The sequence below is a fragment of the Aplidium turbinatum genome, chromosome 4 (genome assembly GCF_918807975.1).
Source record: "Aplidium turbinatum chromosome 4, kaAplTurb1.1, whole genome shotgun sequence".
Classification (NCBI taxonomy): Eukaryota; Metazoa; Chordata; class Ascidiacea; order Aplousobranchia; family Polyclinidae; genus Aplidium; species Aplidium turbinatum.
In genome coordinates this window covers 38497332-38512368 of record NC_137475.1, presented here as the reverse complement: position 1 = coordinate 38512368, position 15037 = coordinate 38497332, and the positions used below count along the sequence as shown (strand labels likewise).

Genomic DNA, 15037 nt, shown 5'->3' with positions numbered 1-15037 from the left:
ACTTTTCCTAATGAAAACAAATGAGCTTTTTGTGGTAAATCGCGATGAAGTAGGCTACAATTATTCTTCTCAGTTGCTTTCAGTTTTTGGCTGTCGCAATTAATCAGGTAGGCTACAACCCTTCGACCATCAATGAAACATGTTCAAGAAAATGAAGTATCTTCTGACAGGTGTGGTCACAGCGGTAAACCATAATCTCTTCGTGGGAAAATTGTAACATAACATTCCCGGATCCGTTCGTCTGTATGTAATGACCGAAAGAAACACTCCTTTGAAAACGTCTATTCAAAATTGTATTTCTGTAAAATTAGCCACCTGGCTGTCGAAATTGGGATGCAACACCGTACACCACTAAAAACTTGTCAGTACGATACAAACTACTTAGATAAAGACGGAACTTTCGTCCAGCTGGCAAGCACTAAGCAAACAGTTAAATATGCGACTAACTTTCAAGCAACCATTTTACGAATGACTAGAATACATTGCTATATCTCAAACTCACGTACGCAGTTACTGTGACGTCATAGTGAAACATTGTGAAGCAATTCTCAACAGGTGTGATACAAGTCTTACGAACGATGGTGCAATCTTGGCTCATTTTTTAGGAAAAATTCCATGACGTAATACGCTAAGATTCAGTAGACCTGAACGGTTTTATATGACGCTTGATTAATTTGGTGAACCATTGTCGGGAACAAGGTGTCAAACCCACAACAATGCTTGACATGAACGACTCGGTTACATGTCTTGGAATGCAAAGAAATTTATTCTCACACGAGTCAGTTCAATCATATATAGCTAAATATCGATTTCGATCAGCTAAAAGCTAGATCATCTTCAGTATTATTGACCAGAATTATATTTGTATAAGCTTAACTGAAGATGATTTAGCTTCTAGCTCAGGGTGGTCCAAACCCTGGCACGCAGGCCGCATGCGGCCCGCGTCAAGCTTTTGTGCGGCCCGCGAACACTTTGTGCACGCCGGAATTATCAGTGCTAAATCCAAGGTTTAAAAATACACCTACGTTTTATAAATACATTACATTTGCCACAACCCTAAATAACTCGCGCATAATCTGGTCAATAGGTAACTATGAGGGAACAATGTCGGTTTGTGACGACACAAACGTGCGTTGATATTTTGCTTAAGCGACACACGGAACAGAATGGCTGATGAAACCCTGGATGCCTGCTTACGTCTGTCGACCACTGAATTTAAACCAGGGATCGACACTAGGCTATATGCAAAAGCAAAAAACAATAAATTGTTTTGGTTTGCTAATTTGTTGACGTGTTATGTATCGTATCTTTTACTGGCTGAAAATTCCTTTTTGAGTCGCAAGCAGAGATTAAAAAGTGAGTTAGGTGTGCAGAAAAACATTAGGTGGATCAGAACAGAAAACTCAGTCCTTTCATTGCAACTCTATTTTGTCAGCGACAAGATTTGTTAATGTTTATAGCTTGCGAACAGTAAGAATGTAGCTAAAACAGATCGAAATCTATAGAAAAGAAGTTCAAAATCGCAACCTAGTTAAGTTTTTATTTAACAACGTTTCTACTTTCGGCAACGCGTTATCATTTCTCACTATGCGGCCCGTGAAGTATTTCTCAAACCCTAATGTGGCCCTTCATGTTTGCAGTCTTGGACCACCCTGTTCTAGCTGATCGAAATCGATATTTAGCTATATATGATTAAACTGACTCGTGTGAGAATAAATTTCTTTGCATTCAATGAAACATATAAACCTATTTTTTATAGTGATTTTATAATGCTATTGTGAAGAAAGGAGCATTCTTCCCGACTGTCAGCGCAAGACTGAGCACTCACTAGTGCAGCGAGCAGTTGCGATTTGCTAACCATTACGTTGTAGCTTCCACGCTATAGCCATTTAGACCATCTAATCAACTATATGTTTCTCGGCAGCCGATTGTAGCAAGAATTGACAGCGATAGACGTTTCGTCCATGAAGCTGGGCTCGTCAGTATCGCACCACAAATTCTTGCCAAAAGGGTATTCGACCGCCGCTTTTACCAGTCAGTTTAAACTGTTACCTTAAACGGACTGATAAAAGCGGCGGTCGAAAATACCCTTGTGGCAAGAATTAGTGGTGCGATACTAACAAGCCCAGCCTCATGGGCGAAACAGGGTGTCTGTCGCTGTCAATTCTTGCTACAATCGGCTGCCGAGAAACATGAGCTTAAGATTGTTGCATTTTTTGCAAAGCTATAGTGCAATCAAGCAGGCACATTGACTCCAGTCAGTTGAGCTGCAAACTAACTGCAATAGCTACAAAATTCACGAAATCTATAACACCTGAAGTTGTGCTATCGCTTTTGGTGCAATAAAAACTTACAAACAATACAGCAAATGCTTCAAAGATTTGTAAATTCCACTGACGCTTCCAAGATCCGCGGGAAGCGCTGAACGAAGCTTTTCAAAGCTGAAACTCATGAAAACGATTCTAGCCCATACGCATTCAGTTTGCAGTGGTTCGGTATAGACTTATTTCGTCAGCAAATCATTTTTTTTTATACACGTCTACAGACGTTGAAGTTGAATCAATGTAAAATAGAACTTATTTGCTGTCTGAATGATGGATTGCAGTGGCTACGATGAGGGCCGCTGAGAAATAGGTCGGGCCAGGTATCAAGCCAAATTTTGGATCTTCTCTGAAAAAACTAAGGCTTCTAAAACGTTTTTTTTCCAAGAAAAAAGTTAGGTGTTTGTTTTATAAGTGCAAAAACGAGAACATTTATAAAAAATATCTTGGGCTTTTCAACAAGTTTCTGGATACCTAAAATGATCCGGGGCTCTGGTCTAAAAGTACTCTCTGGACCAATAATGTCAACGCTTGAAGTTACGATATAGGACATCGAGCCTGCCTATAGTGGCTATGTTTTCTCGCTTAACATGGCGAAAGTGGAAAGAAAACTTGCAAATGGAAAGCTAAGTATGAAAAGCGATATTTCGACGTAGCCTAAGCTGAATTAGTGCAGGCTACCAGCATTGTCTGAATTTTGACTATGATTTAATTTTTAACTGCTGCTTAATAGGCCTACCGCCTACTGTAAAATAATTTAACCAACCACAATTTGAGTTACAGAAACAGAAAAAACTTTCATAACTGTAATCGTTCACTTAATACAGTGAAATGTTGAGTCAATGGGGGCGCAAAAATTGAACCTTGCCTCAGGTGCAATTGCAAAATAGTCTTGTGCCGGCGCTGCACATCACAGCAGCTTTAGTTGTTTTGAACTTTTTCACTAATTTTTTTTGCAGAAGCCTAAAGTCTAAACCTGGTTTTCAAATCTTTCTAAAATACTTTGAACAACATAAGCTAGGCACCAGGCAGGCTACTGCAGTGTAAATACAATTATTGACTTTATTTCATCACAATTGACCAGAATTTTATGCAATGTTGCCTTGCAATATTTGCACACAACACAACTCAAAACTGAGTAGAATCTGTGAAATGTGAAAGTAACTGCTTTTATAGACTGCTTAAAACTAGCTTTGTTAATTTTAATGTAGTTTTCAGAGGAAAATGTTTATAGTGAGATATTTTGGTGAATTGAAAGTGTCTATGCTTATAAGACACACAAGTTGTTTTAAAGCATTGTGATCCAAAGTAAGTTTACCCTGATGCCATCAAATGCACAAACGAGACAAAAAGATCAAGGTTTCCTTTATCTGCTCTTAGCGTTGTTGTGATTAGTGAAGAAAGTGTGGATTTTTTCATAATTCTTTCTATTTGAAGGTCTAGTTGACTGTAGCGTTTGAGTGTTGAAATTGTGTGTCGACTATTACTGTTGCAATTATCGTATGCAATTTAGTGGTAAACTTTCGGGATGAAAACCAACAAAGCGTTTAAATCCATGTCTTCAATAAACTCTCGTAAACCAAGGCCCTCTGTAAGCAATAGGCCTACATCAGTGCAACCGTTGCCAAGATCGGATTACAGTGAGGACAGTTTGTCAAGCATTACAACCACCGATGACTCCGAAATTTACGTTGGAGAGCGCAAAAATGTAAAAGTGTCAAAGAAGAAGCCTAAGTGGTTAAAAACCATGGTTTTTAAGAACCTCTTTAAAAGAAAAAAACACGTGGTAAGAAACAAGTCCTGTACAGATTCCAACAAAGCAAAAAAAATTGGAAAAACACGTAGAACATATCAAAGCAAAAAAGAAATCATTCCTTCCCCTTCTCAATCCAGTTTCACAAGCAATGAAAGTGATACCAACACCTGCATCAGTAACGACTGTGAAAGTGATCAAACCGTTACTGAAATAGAAGAGGAAAAATACCATCCCAGAAAAAACGCTAAAGAAGAGTCTATGACGGATGATACCAATTCATTAAAAGAAAAAGACCAGCCAGTGGGAAAAACTTTTAGCGATTCCACATCATCAAAAGCTTCCAGAACACACGGAAGATTTAGGCCGATAAGTAAGTCTGTTCCTAAGCACACCTTGATAAGACAGTCTAGTACGGAGCGAACCTCAACGTGTGATTCTTTCAAATCCATTCCGCAAAATTGTATCATAGCCTCAAAGTTGCCACAACAGATGCCTGATGAAAAAAATTACTATCAGCACAAAAAGCAGTCTGCAAAGGCCCCATTTCAAAAAGGGTTGCAAAGCTCCGTATCCATTGTAAACAATGACGTACCGGTAAGTATTTTTCATCGAATAGGCTATGTAGGCTATAACTTAGCCTACTTTATGCAACGAACAATATACGCTCGAGAATCCACGTAGATTATGCAAGAATAGTAGCGCTGACAGCAGGGTGCAAGCTATTGGACCGGGGCCCGGAATAAATTTAGATGCTCTTAACCTTTCCAAAAGGCCTGCAACTTGAAGAAACCACCACGTATTCTTTGGAAGTAGTGAGTTTTTCTTAGAAGTGTCTCAATTTGAAGCCCGAGTGTCTTATTGATTCCGGGCTCAAATTCTCCTTTCAACGGCCCTGTGCAGGACTGTCCTTTTAAGTTAACCTTACATCAATCACCAACTTCAGACAAGAGAGAAATTTATTAATCCTACCTACTTTTTTTGGTAAATTTAGTCGGATTACTAGTAAAAGAAGTCAAACCACTAAATATCTTACTGAGCCTGCACTATTGTGGGGATGGGTCTGTGACTTTTCTGATTCTTGACATAGTGGGCTTTGCCTTGAAATACAGGAGAAGTGAGTAGGCCTGTTATATTTAGCCTAGGCTACATTAGTTCACTAAATGAAAACCAGAAACGAAGAGATATTGCAAAGTTTTCAATTTGAAAATTAGCCGACTTTAGAGCGTGGATTTCTGCAACGATCCAGCGGATCTTACAGGTAGGCTATATTTAATAGCCTAATTTCGTCACTAACACTTCTTCAGAAAAATGTAAACCACACAAACTATTGTAAAAGTAGTTTCTATGTAGGTTACCAAACTTTTTGTGTGGCATTGTCAGTGTAAGCAGGGCCGTTGAGAGGGTAATCTGGGCCCAATACCATCGAGAAACCCAGATACGCTACCACAGAAACAACTCTCGTTAATAAAAAAATGAGATCTGGAATGGTGCAAACTCACCTAATATAGACCTATCGCAACAGGACGTAAGAGAATATACGACGTTTTCTTCTCGTTCGCTCCGGAAAGGATCCCTACCTTTATAATCAACTTCGAAGTAAGTTCAAAAGCTGCTTAGCTCCCGGAACTGGGCGCTAGATCCCTTGTTAACATCACTGGGTGATTGGAAAAGCCTTACACAGCAATAAAATTGGGAAAACATGCTATTTCAAATATTAGAAACTATATTGTGAAATGATGTTTAGGAATTCAACTCAGCTGCGGTTCCTTGTGGTTTCATATCCAGTAACACTTATTTGTCGAATGCCGAAAATAATCTCAAGTTTTTGACACCACCAGCAAGTCCCTTTTGGTTGCAATCTATGAAACAGACCAAAAGAAATGAAGAAGTCTGCGAACCTCATCTTGCAAACAAACCGTTCCCGTTTGCAACAACTCCACCGATTTCTTCAAACGCTGGCTCAAAAAGGTATTGATCACGTAGGCTAAATAACTATTTATCAGTCACGTCATTCTTTCAAGATTCTTCTGAATTAATAGGCTTTTGTTTGTAGAGCTATATAAATCATCTTGATAGGTCCTTAGTAACATGTGTCAATACATTTCTACGTTGTTATTTTTCAAAAGACAAAGGGGTTGAAAGTCAGATTTCGTTTCGCAGGAAAAACGTTACCGTACCCATGTGGTCAACTAAGTAGTTTACTTCACAGCTGTAGATACAAACTACCTGTTTTAGGCTGATTCTACGGGTTCGCTGTGGTAGAGTGGTTTGCATTAGCTTTCGAAACACAGTTTCCTAGTCATGTGCCATAATGATTAACGAGTCATATGAAACTGTCCTGATAGTTATTTTAAATGTTTTACCCGTAGGTTAAGCAATATTAACAGTTATAACAGATACAGTTTCAACAGTTAATAACAGTTTTAATAGTATTTTAAAAGTATTTTAGCGCAGTAATTTTGAATGTTTCTAAGAAGATGTAGCTTAGAGGCAAGTTGTAATATCGATAACATATCTACAGTACACTTTCTGTTGGTGATTAGATCAACTCCACGTTCTCGAAGAAAGCGCAGACAAAGACCACAAAAGAACATCTTAAACAAATCTCTTATGACTGTTCCTACCAACGTAATCTATACAATAGCTTAGCACAAACATTTTAATAAATAGTTGCTTAATGAAAATTGACCCTTGATAAACCATCTACAGTAGCCTACGCAAGTGTAGCGGGCGTGGTGTGTTGTAGTCCAAGCCACCAGTTTATATACTGCAAGTCATCATCATTAGGCCTATGTTCCTTCCTCGTATTGAGGGTTGGATACAATGCGCCATTGTTCTCGACCATGAGCTGTTCGTACTGCATTTTCATAACTTAATTTTGTCCATTTAGTGATGTTTGAAGTCCAAATCATTCTCGGTCTGCCTTTGTTTTTTTACCGTTTATCTTCCCTTCTATTAATGATCTTTGTAACGAGTTTTGCCTTAGGGAACGTTCAAATATTACGTAACGCCTTCGAGGGGGGGGGGGGTTTATGCAAAGCGTTACGTTAGCGTCACATCGGGGGGTTCAAGCAAAACGTTACGTAACGCTTTCAAGTATGGAATGGTAGTTTTTTGTGCTGAATTCGTAGTGAAAAAGCGTTACATGGGGGAGGGGGGGATTGAAAAAAGCGTTACGTTGGCGTTACATGGGAGAGGGGGGGGGGGTCAAAAATTCGGAAAAAAGCGTTACGTAATATTTGAACGTTCCCTTATTGTGTGTCCAAAATACTTTAATTTTCTTCTTTTGACTATTTGTAAGAGAATTTTGCTTGAATTAAATTTGGATAATACTTCATCGTTAGTGAACTTTTGCTTCCATGAAATTTTTAACATTTGCCCGTATGACCAGAGCTCGAAGGCATCGATCCGTTTCGATCCGTAGACTACGACAATAAAGTTTTTAGTTGCGTTGTGTTTGTCTTCAAAATATTCATTAACATTATTCATGTTTCTCAATATCAATAAAATTTTTAAACATGAAAATCGTTATTATTTTTCTGTATTGCTAACAGAGGAAAGAAGAATCTGCAGCAAGTTTAAACAGAGCTCACTATCTAGTGGTAGAAGTCGTTTACCATGGACGGTCACTAGAGGCAAAAGAAAAGGCAATGATACAAACTCAAGTGGCGCAGCTGGTTGATGAACTCCTCAAAAAGCCATCGTCTCAACCTACTGCCGCACCGGTAGGCTAAGCTAAAGCAAGAAAAATATTGTCCACTTGCACTAGGTTACCGGTACATAAAGTGATTCTGATTCTGACCTAAAGTACATGAGTGATGAAATCGTGTAATCACGGGCAGCAAAATCTTTCGTTTTACATTGATTCAACGTCTGTGAATCAATGTAAAAATGAAAGATTGTGATGTCCGAGATACTCCGCCCACACTCATCCATCCAATTAAGTCAATAAGTGGTTGAAGGCTTCATATCTAAATTTTTGCGAAACAATTTGTCTTGTGACTGAAAAAGCTAGGAGTATTCATTGAGATTCAAGAGCTGTGAAGATCAATCTTTATTTTCTAATTTGCGAACACCGTCCTAAGTGGCTTTTAAATCCAATTGTTTTAATTTTTGATCCTAACATAAATGATATGTGTGAGTTAACGTAAACCACAGAGCTACAGTCAATGTAGACATTAACCCTTTCTTCAGAGAACACATACAAAGACAGAAGCTGCGAAGACTAGAGAAGCACCGGTTTCCTATAAAGAAAGATTAGATTATATACATCATGACTCCGACAAGTTTTATGAAGCAAAAACGTCTGGCAGAGAAAAACAGCAAAGGTGAGAAAAAGAATTGAATTCCAATGCGCATCATCGAACAGTCCAAAATAAATCCTTGGTTCTGCTTCCTACTGTTCTTGTAAAATCAGACGCGGACCTCGGGGAGGGCAATCGCTCCCCTCTAAAACACAGAAAAGTAACTTTATTTACGGTAGCCTACATTTGCAAAGTATAGACCGACACATCATTGCGTTTAAGTTTCGCCCGCCTCTGAAGCTACTTGCTGTACACGCCCTCGGGTTGGGTCGTTAATATAAGAGTGGGCTAGAGAAACGCTAAACTAAAAGTTTAATTTCTTCTTTCTATCTTATCTTTGCTGTAGCAGTTAATTGTTTCATTTCCATAAGGTAAGACATAGCTGCTGATTGTAGCCTAGATTTTTATCACACAGGCCTACTCAGTGTTGAGGTAAGGAGCGTTTAGATGATGGTTCCACACCCGTCGAAGTGGTTGCGCCTTGGGGAGATGTTTTAAGGTTTAAAGATGCACGCTAAACAGAAAGATTATCTTTTTTGTGTTTGCATCCATCTATTTTCAAATTATTTCAGACTTTCTATCAAGGAGAAAGAAGATGGTGATACAGAACAGTCAGATCGAACTACACCGGTGCGTAGTTTTAATTTTTTTTTATCTTAGTTTTGTGATGTAGGCTATCCGATTAATTTTTTTTCTGCAGTGCGCAATTAAAAAGACCATCTTTTGTTAAGCAAAATACTGTCAATTACTTAGCAAAAGTAAAAAATAAATGTTTTCCTTCTATTTAGGTGGGTGTAGAGTGGCCCACGTAAATTGGAAGTAAAACCAAAGCTGAAAACACTGCATAAATGTAGTAATATAATATTTTTTACAGACACCTTCGCACAACTCAGAGCTGATAAACACCTCTTTAAACCCATACAATGTAAGATAATATGATAAAAATATCCGGATAGATTTTAAGTTTCATTTTTACTTATAGCACAATCATTTTGAAACTGAGTTTTGATGAGTTTTTGGATTTAAATGAAGTAAAATTTTAGAATTACAGTTATCTGTCATCCATCCATGACTTGCGCGAATACCGCAATCAAGTTTTGAATGGGAATGTACTGACGTTTTCTCAGATGCAATTGCTACGCACAGCAATATAGATTATCTGAATACGAATGCTGTATTCGACTACCTTAAAATTAAGCTTGGTTTTCACACTAGTTAGGTGTGATTGCATAACTCACAGTTACTTGTGAAAAAATTTAAATTCAAAATATCTCAGACCAACAGTTTATGTGATTGATCCTTTCCACTAAAAAACTTTTAATTTTATCTGGCTGTCCAAAAGTAGGCTACTGAGGGTATTATTTTATTGCTTGACAATTGTAATCAAATTTGACGTCAAATTTTTTGTAAAATCAGAAACCGATTTGCTATTAAAACGTATTTACTATGGTATGGTGGATTCTGTAATAAATTGCTTTCAGGCATACGGAGACACACCGTCAAAGACCCATAAGAGTTGACCTTTTGAATATGCATTTTTTTGGTTGATTTATTGATTGATGCAATGCTAATTTTCAGTAAAAGCAGTCTAAATAGCCTCCATTGCAGAGTAGCGTAGCCTACTCTCAATAATCATGCTTTTATTTTATTTGCGCCCATTGCGATAACACACAGTACACTGCGATCACAGATGCGATACAACAGACGACAGGAAGCAGCGAAGTGACATATAGTCTTCGAGTCAGCTGCTCCCCTTATTTTGGCTCTCAATTGGTTTTGGAGGCTACACGTAGCCTATATTATGGGAGCAGCTGTCCGGATGACTAAATGGTCTTTTGCTGCTCTTCGCTAATCAGATTAAACTGTTCAACAATAAGCGTAGGCCTTCTTTAAGGGTTTCTCTATATTGGTAAATTGTCTGTTTTTGTGATGTAAGATTACTGGGTAAAAATTCTTTAATCTGATTGGCAATTAAAGTTATTTTTCTCTCTTCACTGAGCAAGCGTTGCCATTACTGTTTTTTGTTTTCAGAACAATGTCAATGAAAACTTTCTACAAGGTTCTGATCCACAGTACTCGTTCCAACCAACAGATCAGAACAGTTACTGTCCGGAAAATGAGTTCAATGAATTGGTCAGTAAGTCGCGGTTTGGTCGTGGCAGGCAATCCAAGTCTTCTGCTTCAGTGGATTACATTAAATATCCTGACCTACGTCCCGCTTACGTTGATCGGAATCCGACTTTCGAAGAAATTAATAAATTGTCAGGCATTCAAACGTCACACACAAAAAAAGAAAAACGCAATTGTCAACCACATAATAACCACACAAATGCAGTAAATTACACAAATGGATACGAACCACGTGGCATCCGTCCGCCTGTCCCATTGCCAAGACGAAATTTCCCCCCACACAGCAATTCAATGCCGAAGCTTCAAACACCGATGAGCTACAAAGAGCAAGCTCAATTTCAGTCCTACTACAATCATGCCGACATTCTCTCTTCTCCAGCACTGATGTCACTAAAGGGTTACTCGTCCTCAATACAAAACGAGTCACCCTACACCACTCCTACCGGAACACCAGCAAAGTTTTCCCGCCCCTTACCATCCCCCATGTGTTATTATCAAACTGCTGAAGTGGACCACGCTTTTGATGCGGATGACGAACGATTTCTTTCCCCTCTCAATGCGTCAGCGGATATGAAGGTAATGTATGCAAGGTTTTGTTTGTTGGTGAATGCTACAGTATGTCACTGAAATTCAACTTGTAATTGTCTCCTAACAACTCCTGACCTAAATTCTAAGTGGTTTTTCAAGATTCACAAAAAAAGCGAACTCAATTTTTTTTATTAAAAGTCGCAGCAGTTTCCGGTATGGCCCAATGTTTATCTTTCAACCGTTTCATTTTGAGCAGCTTTAGTAGCTTAGTAGTCTTCTGTCACACATGCGTAGAAGAATTAAATGTGCACATCTTCATAGCATATAACGAAATTATTAGGCCTCCAGCGTCATGCTGACACAAAAAACCTTGAATTCCATGTCTAAAGGTGTAAAAAACTTCTAGATAATGACGGCTTTTAAATTAGTAATTTAATACTTTATGCTTAAAAGATCAGTGAAGTGGCTAACTGCAATATATCAAATTATAATTATCATCAATAACCAGCATTTAATTATTTGTTTTGTGTGACATAGATTTCGCAGACTTCGATATTGGGAGAGTCGGGAGCTCATCATCGTTCATATAGGAACAACATGTTAAATTTACCACCACCACCCCCACATAAAAGTAGGTCACCTAAGTATGAGGAAGTTTGCAATTGCAGTGATGCCGATATTTTCAAAAAAGATGATTTCAGCATTCGGACTTTTCGAATGATAGGCCTATTTCCTTTTGACGCAACATTTGTTTTCAATACGCTAAGAAAACGTTGTTACGCAGATGCTCACTAAAATGTAAAGTAGCCGAAGTGGTTTTGAATAGGCCGCATTCTTCCAAAAATTGCTGAAAGTTAGGAAATGCGGTATAACGTTTCGTTCCAGTAGGCCTTCACCTTGTTTCGCACTTTTCTGATCAGACTAAACAGCTTGCTTTCTGGACACTGGACAGTCAGGCGAAACTACTTCCTTCTAAACTCTTACCTACATTTTTTATAAAAGTCCTGAAGTCTAGTCTACAAATATACCATGTTTTTGTAAACAAGCCAAGTCTAGGCTACCAGATGTATTATTCTACTGTAGGTTACAATGAAAGAAAATAGCATAAAAAGTTTAATGACTTGAAAAGCATATGATTTTGCACATAACTCTTCCCCACAGCAGCTTTGAAAGTGTAAAGTACAGTAGGCTACCATTTTTTGCAGCACTGGTTGAAAAAAGTTTATGTTCTTTTTTTATAGATTCACGCAGTGCGACATCTCTAAGTAGTACCCGAAGCAAAAAATGTAAACAAACTGTGGTACCAGAAGAACATAACGCTTGGTGGATGCCACGCGAGTGGGCGCAAGAGCGAAGAATAGGTGCTTTTGGAAAGGAGTGGAGTTTTGAAGATGATGAAGAAAACGAACGCCAGAAAGCTCTAAAAGTAGCAAGGAATCCGAATGTGGAGAAAATACGAACTTGTAATTTTATAAGGTTATGAAAAAAATACGTAAAAGTGTAGTGGTTCTTGTAATTGTGACGAGTGAACTCGATGTGGTAAAATCACATGCGACAAGTCAGAGTCGTTTGTTTTTGACCAACATGCAGCAGCATAAAGGAAACATAGGCTACCTGCTTAGCACAAAATGCGATATGCTTGGTATGATCTTGGCTACAAGCGATAGCCCGCGAATCAATGTTTATTCATTTGCTGACAAGAAACTTCAGTAGACCCAGGCTTATAAATCAGGAGAATTCATCAATACATTGCTGAAATATTGACTGTGTGAATCTTTTATTCTTAGACTGAAAAGGCATAATTGAAGGCTAAAGCCTGGCAGTTTAATATGCTTGTAGAAACTTTGTTTCATCACAGACGATTTTTTAGCTGTAGCCTAATTGCTACATTAGGCTACACTGCAGAGGTCACCAAACTTTTTTTCTCTGAGGGCCGGATTGCTGCGAGATTAACAGCTGCGGGCTGGATGCAAATTGCGAAAAGATATACAACTATTTACAATCTCCATTGACTTGAATTGAGCACAATAAATAACAAAGTCAGCGGTGGAATAGCAAAGTTGTGATGAAAATCGAAAGGTTGCTGGAAAAGTTATCCCCTGCTGTGATACACTAGTATACAGAGCATCGTGCTCTTGAAAAAACATTACATCTTTCCAAATTTGGCCTAGGTTGTCCCCATTTGTGGTGGCCCAATGATAAAAACAGAACACCAACATGTAGGCTGCCTGGTGGAAAAATGTACAAATTCAACATACAACAACGAACTATAGGCCTAAGAACGAACAATTTTAACTAAGAAGTCTCTATTACACAAAAAGGCAAAGCCAAAGACGGTTGCTAATGCCAAGGGAAGCACATGTACATAATTGTAGTGCAGCTGTAATTTCCGCAACACGTGGCGGGCCGGATGAAATCATTTCGCGGTCCGGTTCAGGCCCGCGGGCCGCAGTTTGGTGACCCCTGGGCTACAGCAAAACTAAATGTTCAGTAGGCACCGGTAGCCTAAAGTCGATTTATACAAAAAACTATCACTACTAATACGTTGATGAAAAAAATAGCCTTAAATAAAGTCACGAGAAGCAATAAAATAATAAGAAAAATTCCAACATCTAGCTCAATGGAAAGGGGGGTTAACCTCCAACCCCCCTGCTTATGTCACTGGCTTGATACCTAGGCTATTGTGAGTGTTTCATTCTTTCTCTACGCGTAGCCTTTATATGCGAAAGACATAAAATCTCTTTCAATGTCTAAGGCCGGCCTTACGTTAAAAGTTAACAATGTTTTTAACCTTGTTTGGTTATAAATCTCTAAAACGGGGGTGTGCAACGTGCGGCCCGCGGGCCAAATGCGGCCCGCGAAGAAAAATTGTGCGGCCCGCAAAGATGTGCCAATGTTAAGGTGTGTGCGGCCCGCGAAACGTGTTTATAATTTAGTTTAGTCTACGTGTGAATAATAATTCATTGTGGAGTGGATTATTATAGATTTCGCACCTTCTGTTAACCATTTTAGAAATCTCCCACCGGCCACCGCTAATCCATTGTGTTTAATAATTTGGAACGTAAAAACGTATGGTCACATAAAAGGCTTTATGAACAAATTACGACTTTGGAAAGCTCACATACAGATAGGAAATCTTTTCCACTTTCCAACTTTGAGAGCCTGTGGAATCCATCCTGAGAAGAAAACTAAATTTGAAAAATTGTTGTATGAATTTTTGGCTCGTTTCAAGGACTTCAAATCTCATGAATATTTGTTTGGTATATTCGCTTCGCCATTCGACACAGACATTGACAAAGCACCAGCTGATATCCAACTTGAACTGATTGATCTTCAAAAGAAAACGGATTTGAAAGCAAAGTATTTAAAAATGAATCTTGGCGATTTTTACCGAAAACATCTCAACCAAGATGACTTTTCACATTTGAAAAAAATCCATTGCTTCAAAAATGGCTCTTTTTGGTTCAACGTATTTGTGCCAACAATTTTTTTTCTAAAATGGGCGTCGTGAAATCTCCCTATCGATCGGTTCTGACAGACGAACACTTGGAAAATGGACTTCGAATTACGAGCACTTCCATTAAAGTAAATTTGGAAAAAGCCGTCGGGAAAAGAAACCAGCTGCAAACTTCTCACTGAACTCGTAGTCGGTGTGACAATAAATTTGAATAGCAGTTTTTTTCAGAAATTTATGCGTCTTAATTTATTATTTCTGCAAGGAGATAACCCCTAATAATGCCATAAGAATAACATGAAAAACCAAAGAAAACTACTTTTCTGTGCCTGCAACTACTAGAAATCATATGTTAAATAAACGTGCGGCCCGCGGTTGTACCCAGTTATTTATATCTGGCCCTCCTGTAATAAAGGTTGCACACCCCTGCTCTAAAACATTCTTGAAAAAGCTATGGAGCTATTTTTTATTGATAATATTGCGAATGTAATTATTACGTTTTTCGAGTTAATTCTTATTTACATTCTTTTTAAATAAGCACACA

General features: G+C 38.4%; 1 protein-coding gene across 2 annotated transcripts; it reads left to right on the top strand.

The window, feature by feature from the left end:
- The first annotated feature begins 3454 nt into the window (after positions 1-3454).
- On the top strand, positions 3455-12790 carry LOC145769585 (uncharacterized). 2 transcript variants are annotated; one of them, XM_082581241.1, is made up of 10 exons: positions 3455-4671; positions 5822-6045; positions 6621-6705; positions 7632-7802; positions 8272-8405; positions 8954-9011; positions 9256-9306; positions 10413-11087; positions 11577-11670; positions 12281-12790. In XM_082581241.1, the coding sequence occupies exons 1-10, from the start codon at positions 3850-3852 to the stop codon at positions 12520-12522; spliced, it is 2556 nt and encodes an 851-aa protein (XP_082437367.1). In that variant the 5' UTR covers positions 3455-3849; the 3' UTR covers positions 12523-12790. The 2 variants fall into 2 exon arrangements, with proteins under 2 accessions (XP_082437367.1, XP_082437368.1); XM_082581242.1 differs by lacking the exon at positions 9256-9306.
- Positions 12791-15037: the final 2247 nt, after the last annotated feature.

Bases quoted from the DNA above. Each gene is read 5' to 3' on its own strand.
- LOC145769585 (XM_082581241.1), top strand. From the start codon at position 3,850: ATGAAAACCAACAAAGCGTTTAAATCCATGTCTTCAATAAACTCTCGT. The intron at 9,012-9,255 runs GTGCGTAGTTTT...TATTTTTTACAG, and splicing joins AGTCAGATCGAACTACACCG to ACACCTTCGCACAACTCAGA. The intron at 9,307-10,412 runs GTAAGATAATAT...TTTTGTTTTCAG, and splicing joins CCTCTTTAAACCCATACAAT to AACAATGTCAATGAAAACTT.